Genomic DNA, 8,248 nt, shown 5'->3' on the forward strand with positions numbered 1-8,248 from the left:
GTAACCCTAACCCCATCAATTCCCATTCATGCTCACTAGCTCATACGCAAAGGTAGGAGAATCGCACTAATCTGCTTCCCTGAACACTCATAGGTGGCACAGGCACCAAGCCAATGGCACTTCGGGGGTGACAGCAATGGCCATAGAGTACTGAGAATCTTTCTGGCCTTCTCGGGGACCCACCTGAGAGGAAAGACAAGAGAGCTTTCATCAACAGTGTGGAGATCCCACCAGACTCATATCAGATAGGGGCATAGAGATTCAGCTCGATGTAGCAAGGCAAAGCCTGGTGCTGGAGCCAATGGAGAACTGAACTGTCAGTAAGTTACTGGGGAGAGGAGGTACAGGCATTTAGAGAATCTTCTCTGACATTACTTTTACAGACCAGATTCTTGGCTCAAAGTGATACCAAGAGCCCTGTAGAAGAGTTGGCTTGATCACAGCCAGGGTGCATAGACAACTTCAAGAAGTTTAAAAACATCTAGCAATAACAGAGTCACTGGGTTGGTGCCTTTTGGTATAAGAATGAAAACTGTAAAGCTCTGTGCTTGCTGATGTGTGAATCTCAGTACCACTTGGCATTTGCTCAGCTGTTGCTCAGGATATAATGCTTTATTACTCACTGTCCTCTGCTTTGCGCGGACTGGCTGATCTGCCAAATTAACCACGCTACCCTTAGCTTTCCAAGGTGTTCACTGAGTGTGTGTATCACTTAGTGCCACAGTCAACAGGACTAACAGGTAAAAGCAGAGCGAGTCCAATGGGAAAACCAGTCTTAATCCTGCTGAGATCACAGTGTGTGCTACAGGGAGTGGGTAGCTGCCACACTTTGATGCAAGTGTGAGGAAGAGTCCCATGGACAGGGAAAGATTTGAGTCCAGGATGAGTGCTTCTGAAGCTGTGTCCGTGCTGCAGTCTGAGGCATTTTTAGCAGGGTAGATTTTTGGTAGTGATTTGTTTGAAACTCTGCCCAGGAATCACAGCCTCTCAGCAGACACCTATCAGAGCTTTTGGCCGTTGTCTCCGTGCTGCATGATGTTTCCCCTTTCTGCAGGACCTGCCTTGTGTTCACAAGCAGTTTGTCTTCTGTCAGTGCCCTTATCTGCTTACGGTTATAATTAAACAGATGTTGCAATTAGTAGAACTTGTAGTGAGAACTAAATTAGCCTAATGATACCATGGACACCTTGTCCTGTTAATAAAGCTGGAGTGTGGTTCCAGCAATCCTCCCACTTCAGTCTGCCTCAGTTCAGAGAGTGCCAGCAGGGTTAGCTTTCTGTATCTCAGGACATTTAGATCTAATGCCTGTTTTACATGATAATTAATCTCTTTGTGGGCTGCCTTTGTTGTAAGTGCATCTGAAGCCATTCCAACATTGTGCCTCAAGGTTTCATAGCAGTAGCAGTTGATTCAGCTGTGTACAGCTTTCACTCATCTGCTCCTTATTTCCATCATCCATGCAAACCTTCCTGTGCTGTTCTTTGCATTATGAAGTAAGTATCTTTGCTGAGTTTCCATGGATTGTTTTGACTCGGGAGTGAACTGTTCAAGAGAAGCCTTAGGCAACATCTGTTTGAAAATACTTTTAAGCTTGTGTGGGTTTTTAAGAAAGCAGCTATCCCATAGAGTGCAGGATTCCAAAATGGCAGGACTATCTTTTAGTTCAAACTGCACTTTGCTAGGCCTCTTTGAAACCTGCAAATTTGATTTGTGTGTGTTCAGAGCACTTGAGACTACTTTGTGCTGGTCTTACACTGTTTATATTAGTGGTAGATAAATGGAGGTGTTGGTGTGTGCACGTGTGTGTATGTGTTTGTGAAGAACCTATTCTTGACAGCGGGGAGTAGGGCGTAAAGTGGTTTCAGGCTTTGTCCTGGTTTCTTAATTGTAATGAAATCAAAAACTTTTGTTTGGAGTGTTAATGATACCAGCAGGGCTGAGCACTGATGAGGAGTGGATGATTTTGGATGACTAGTGACCTGCTCTAGGTGTACAGCCACAGCAAGGGATTTGTTTAAAACAGGACTGAATTTCTGCTGTGTCCTCAAACCATGTTCTGGGTAAGTCAGGACTCAATTAGGGCCAAGTACCTTTTTTGCCGGTTATATGTTTGCCTGGATGCAAAAATGCATCTGAAGGATCTCAGCGGAATGCCCAAAACCACTGCTTTTTTCTCCCAAGGCCAGTGTGATTTAGAGACTGGCTAAAGGCTTTAGGTCAAGCAACCACCCTCAGTAGCTTACTGGAGTTCTTTGCAAGTTGCAGCACGCTTACTCTCTAGTGAAATACTGCCAAGAAAAAAATTTTGCTGGAATTTTGCGTAATAGGCACAATGTGTGCCACATCCCCTGCTTCCCAAACTTGCCTACTCCCTTTCTGTGCTTACTGTGTGGCAAGCAGCCCTCTCCTTCCGTCACAAAGCCATGGTCAGGCTGTTGGCATGCCTTTTTCCAGTGCTGTGACTCCCAGCGGTGAGAGCAGCCTTCCTTTCACAAGGTGGTGAAGCCCTGAGGCAGGCTGTTCTCCTAAAACCTCTGTTCCTGTAGCTCCTCAGCAGGTGAGTGGGGTACAGACCCCAGAGGTGTTTGGGGAGCCTGTTCAGAGTTACCAGAGTGCTTCCATGATGCATTCTGGTGGGGGTTCCCAAGCCTAAATGCAACTTTCCCCTTACTCCTACCTCTGGCACTACTTCATGCACCCCTCTTACCCCTCCTGCTGGTAGGAGTTCCCTCTATGCGCTTCCTGGCTTTTGCTTCCAGGTACTTCTTTGAAGCTTTCCTGATCTCACTTCTCTGCTTTGAGATATTGCTGATGACCTCTATAAAACCTTTTCACCTGCAGTTTGTGTAAGAGGGTACTCAAAATTAAACTGTTTCATATCTCTTGCTTCCATGCTGCCTGGACTTCTCTTGAACTACACTGGGGATGTGAACCTCTTTCCTCTGCACCCCTGACTCCTGCCTCAGATGTCAGTCTTGCCCCAAAGTGAGTTAACTTAGAGCCCAGGTCATGGGATACTCCACATTTACCTTTGCAAGTCTGCATACTGTTTTCTGAACCAGTGACAAGTGGGGTGTCTCACTGTAAGCAGAGTTAGACCTTGAAGAGGTACCCGAAATCCTCTGGAGGACTAAGTCTTAGGTTCAGTCCTAACACACCCTAGAATGGCTCAGTAGAATAGCTCATCAAGCTCCACCCAGGAAGGCTGAACTGGAGTTGTGGAAGTTTGGCTGTTTCATAGAGCCCAGGATAGAGTGGTAGTTGGGCAGCAGTTTTGATTGTTCTTGCTCCTTGTCTGGGAAATTACTACTCCATCTTAAGGGAAGAAATTTTAGGAGGGTTCAAGTAATTAGGCTAATTCTTCTATAGTATTTATGCAGGAAAAACCCCCAAACTTGTGTATATTTGGCTCTTACTTCTTATGGCTCTTCAAGATACAAGTAATGAACTTTGAAGGCCTTATCTGCACCACTCTGGAAATATTCCAGCCTAAGTCCAAGGCTAGGGACAGGGAAGAAGTGTGGCAGAGGGTGGCAGCCCTGAATGGGGGGCAGGGACAAAAAGACTGAAAATGAGCAGAATCAGCAATCTGCCTGGGAGTTAGAGACCTTCAGGCACGCATGAGTAAGGACAGAGTGGAGCTAGTTGCTGTGCTGAGCTTTCTGAGGGTGCATGGGATGCAGATTCTCTATGGTGCTTGCACGGACGCTGTGTTGCCCATGGCATGAAGGAGTTCCCAGTTGCATTCCCTGCCCAGGAGCTGGCCCTGCAGCTTTACCGCTTTGAGGCTGATCTTGTGTCACTGTGAAGTATCTTCAGTGAGCTGGCTGTGGGGCTGACACCTGGGCCTGTACAACTTCTGTCAGTTAACTGGGACTACAGCAAGTAGCTTAAGGGAAGTGGACCCTTGCTCTGCCCTGGTGCTCCAGTGCCCCATATCCAGGCAGTAGAAGGATGTGGAGAAGGGAACCAGATGAACTCTCAGGATGGTGATTTTTCTGTGGGGATTTGTGCACACGAGCAGGGAGTTGCAAATTAGCCAGCTTCTGGCCAACTGGTCTCTCTGAAGCCTGGGTCTGGCCAGCCAAGATCCTAACCATATTGTTTCTTTGTTTGACTTGCAGAAAGTGGTGCCAGAAGCCTGCACTGATCCCATAGTCCTTGAGGAATCAAAGCTGTGAATGGAGGGGTGGCAGAGCTGGGAGATGCAGTCCCCCTCATTCCCATCTTTGCTACCTACCCTATCTGCCTGTTACATGCACACCATGGCAGGGGTGGTGTGTGTGTGAAGCCTCAGGATAGGAGCCCAGTGAAGAGTGTGAAAGAGCAAAACAAGAAGGGAGTTGCTCTCTTCAGTTGTTATGTCTGCATGCTGCTCTTCTGGAAGCTTTCCTGCTTGGGAGGAAAAGTTGGAAAAACTGTTTCCCCCCTACCCCAACATGTAGGCTTGGAAAAGAAAAAGCATACAGCTGAGAATAGGTCCAGGCTATCCCTGAGAACATGAGGGTGGCAGCCTGGATGTGTCTGTCTCTCCTCTCACAGGCAAGCTGTGACATGAAATGCAGAAGCTGGACCATGCTTGCTCTGTGAGCAGCCCTAGAAGAGCTTTCAGCTGTCTCTCAGGAAGAGGGATTGCTCTGCTTTGGTACCTGTGGTGCTCTGTGTTGCACAGGTGATGGTAGAGGCCTCAGCACATCACCAGCAAGTTCTGGCTCTGGTTTTGTTGTGTGGCTGTCCCAGATGAAATACTCTTGTGGATAAACCTCTGCTCAGAATTCACTGAGGTTGCCCTGATGTTCCTGTATATTAGGAATAATTGAGAGACACCAATCCTCCTACCTCGAGGCAAGGACTAGTTCTGCAGCTTTTGTTGAAGCCAGAGCCTAAGCCTAGTTCATCACTACACTAGTCACAGGAATGAGTCAAACCACAAGCTCCCTGGGCTCAGGACTGTGTCTTCCTCCTAAATGATAAAGTGCCTTTTGCATGTTTCAGTGCTACATAGAAACTTCTGTGAAGTGTTATATGGAGATAACCAGCCAAGGCTGTGTTGCTCTTCACAGATGCAGAGGTTCGAGTATGATCTGCTCCAGTGTGAGAGTTTCCCACTTTATAATAGAGAACAGGAGAAGAAGCCCTTTTACCAGCATTTGTGTCTCACAGACACTGCCTCTTTGTATGCTGCTGTTTCTCTTCTAAATACAAATATAGATCCTTCTCCTACCTTTCCAGCATCCCTCCACTGGTGGAGACATCAAGTGTCCTTATACTCCTTAAACCGAAAACCACAACCAAGTGGAATGGATAAAAATAGTCCTCTCTGGCATACCATTTTGAGAAAACTTTTTTTTTTTTTTTTGGTGTGTGAAACTGCAGAATCTTTGGTGCATTAAAAGATTCAGTTCCTGTCTCTTAGTTTGGGATTGAGGGTGGGGGTCTAAAATGGCTTGTCAATAGAAGTGTTTATATAAAATAAAAACATTTGAAATGTACAATGAAATCTGAGACATTCATATTAAATGGTATGATTCTATGAAGCAGTCTACATCTGGCTCTTTAATAGCCTGAAATGTTTAGCAAAATGGAAGAGTAATTTTTTTGCTCAGTGCTACTGTTGTGCTCTTTTCCTCCCTTCTCATTCTTTTTCTTCTTTACATGCACTGCCCTCCCAGCTAGAAGATCCTGCTGCTTCCTTCCTACCTTCTGTGCTCTGCCCATCTGCTTTGGGCATTATTTCACCCACGTCTAAGCAACCTGATGCTGTTTTCTCTGTCTTATGTAGTTCTAGCTCACAGCAGAGGTAGCTCTGATGACAGTTTGCTGTCACCAGTATGCTGTGGAAGCAAGAGCTGCAACAACACTCTTTGCATGCATGTATGATTGTGATGTGAGCAGTCAGACCTGAAACTTTATGGGAAGCAGTCAGGGAAAGTTGGGTTTGCTGCAAAGAGAGATCATACAGCAGAAACTGCTGTTTGCTCTGAGCTGTCCATCCTCTACCTGCTGCTGTGTAGCAGAAAGACAGACGTAGCACTCTGTAGTTTTCCGCCATTTATTAGAAATGGCCCCTGAAGAACACACACATGCAAGTTACATAGCAGTGCCACGGGCAGTACATGTTCTCTCTCTGGTCTGAAGAGTTCAGTCAATCCTGGGTAGGTGCACACCTCCTCCCCACACTGGGAGAGAAGTTCTTAATGCACTGGGCATGCCTGAGATCTTGCCTGCTCTCTGGGGAGGCAGTCACCAACTGGCCCCTGCAAGCTTTGACACAAACTCCTCTGGGACTTGGTCTTTGACATCAGTCAGTTGAAATGTTGCCTGGACAAGAAAAAACACTTAGTAATGATGAAACATTGACAGTCCAATATTGATCCACTAGTGGGACTGGTGTCCTGAAGAAGTTCAGATGAGTTTTAGTGGAAGTTTGGCAGTGAAGATAGGAGACAACGCTGGCCTACACAGGGCCCTCAGCTTCAGTTTTTCTTCTTGTTCTGTGAAAGTGCTTCTACCTCCAGGTACTGCAGCCCAATTAACATCCCCATAATAGAGAAACCTGTGACAGAGACACAGAATGAGTTTGTATGAGTTTGTCCAGGGGATGAGGTATTTCCTGCCACCACTGCCTCCCTGATCTTATGTCATAGCCCCATGGAGACTTTTTTCTGGGGTGTGGAGAGGCGTCAAGGAGAGTTTGTGGGGGGAGGATGCAGAGCTCTACTTACTTGCTACCATAAGGGGTGCCATAATTCCAATTGTCAAGGCTGCAGTGTGGTAAACGAAGACCTCGGAGAGGAAGTGAACAAGGGCCAAAAAGAAGGTGAAGAGTGTGATGTAATAGAGGCTGTTGGAGAGCAGAAAGAAGTAAGTTATTATGTATCCCATAGTGTGGACATGAGCATGGCTGAGTGGAAAAGAGGCATACCTGCATGCTTCCCCATCTGTCCTCAGTGTGGCAGCACAGAGGGCACTTAGTCCCTTGCCTAGTGAGGTGCAAAAGCTGCCTGGGCAACAGCTGGGAGAACAGGGCAGCATGTTCATTGAAATCAGTGTGGTGCATTGAAAATCACAGGTGTTATCTGGCTTGAAGGCAGGTGAAGAGGGGAGGGCAAGGACAGGGTTCCGGTGAAGTGAGAAGCATGTGTGCACACAAAAAGAAGGCGAGAACTGGATGAGACAAGAACTAGTGACAGGATGGTCTGACTCCAGGCTGTATCGCCCAACACACCTTCCCACCTGTGCTCTGCTACCCTCTAGGGGCCACAGCTGTTAAAGGGAGCAGGTCCAAAAGAGGCAAGGTAAAAAATCCTTCTAAGAAACAACTGGCTCACTGGGAATTGGCATTGTCACCACCCCTAAAAACAGATAATTGAGTCCCTCCACCTCCCTACCACAGACAAGCCTAGGCAACCGAAGGACATGCTGCCAGGTGAACAGTTACTTCTGCTATGGGGCTGGGGGAGGCAGTGACAGAAGAGCGAGTCTAAGCAACCTCCAGCTCAGGCTTTGTCTAGCACAGATTCAGAGTCAGCCTGCTCAGAAGCCCCTCTCATGAATACCTCTGTTACCGCAGGGAGAAATGGCCTTCCTCCCACCACAGCATCAGGTTGTGCTTCAGGCTTTGTCCTTAGTCCCCGATAAGAGCATGTGAAAGAAGTCAGGGGTTAAGACCTCTGCAAGGGGCATCTCAACCTGCCACAGTCTTTAGCTGGGCTGTCACAGGAGAAGCAGCATCGACTATCAGTCAGACCACAGCATTAGCAGTTGCTTAATGTCAGCATGGTAGCAACACCATCAGAAGATGCTTTCCAAGCTCGAGCTCAGAATTTTTTGACCTAAGAAGTTCTCAGATCTACCAGTTTCTGCCTGAGCTAAGAAACATAACTCAAATGGGCAGGCTCTCCCCTCAGAGGCAGGAGGGAGCACCAGTTAACATACAAATCCCACACTGCTAGTTAGGCTTTTTGGGGGGAACACTTTCAACCCTACAGAAAGATAAGGCACAGCTTCTGATTCCCCATCGCCTCTGCACTGCCTTCTGAGCAACTGCTCACACTGTGACTAGCAAACAAACCCAGTGATTTCTCTGCTGCTCCTTTTACTCCGTTACGTACGTCCTATTGCGGATGTCGATAGCGCAGAGACAGCGAATCACCGATGACAGCAGGGTCCAGACGCCGAAGGTCCGAGCCTGGAGACCGTTCACTGCGCAAAAATGGGGGAGCACATGGAAAACACGCACAGCCCC

At 47.3% G+C, this 8,248-nt stretch overlaps 2 protein-coding genes across 2 annotated transcripts in view; one reads left to right on the forward strand and one right to left on the reverse strand.

The window, feature by feature from the left end:
* FLVCR2 (feline leukemia virus subgroup C cellular receptor family, member 2) overlaps window positions 1–3,569 on the forward strand; it is a gene marked incomplete at its 5' end in the record, with an annotated part of 32,048 nt that extends 28,479 nt beyond the window's left edge. The window contains one exon of the mRNA XM_010010471.1: window positions 3,489–3,569. Within this exon, the coding sequence (XP_010008773.1) occupies window positions 3,489–3,569 (81 nt within the window). The remainder of the gene's footprint in view (window positions 1–3,488) is intronic.
* A 2,907-nt stretch (window positions 3,570–6,476) lies between these two features.
* On the reverse strand, window positions 6,477–8,205 carry LOC104402569 (chromosome unknown open reading frame, human C14orf1; the record flags this gene model as incomplete). Its single annotated transcript, XM_010010472.1, has 3 exons — window positions 6,477–6,556; window positions 6,726–6,844; window positions 8,115–8,205. Coding segments are annotated over 3 exons (290 nt in total), but the record flags the coding sequence as incomplete, so codon positions are not given.
* Window positions 8,206–8,248: the final 43 nt, after the last annotated feature.

The sequence above is a fragment of the Nestor notabilis genome, unplaced genomic scaffold (assembly GCF_000696875.1).
Source record: "Nestor notabilis isolate BGI_N333 unplaced genomic scaffold, ASM69687v1 scaffold20992, whole genome shotgun sequence".
In the NCBI taxonomy this organism is placed as follows: Eukaryota; Metazoa; Chordata; class Aves; order Psittaciformes; family Psittacidae; genus Nestor; species Nestor notabilis.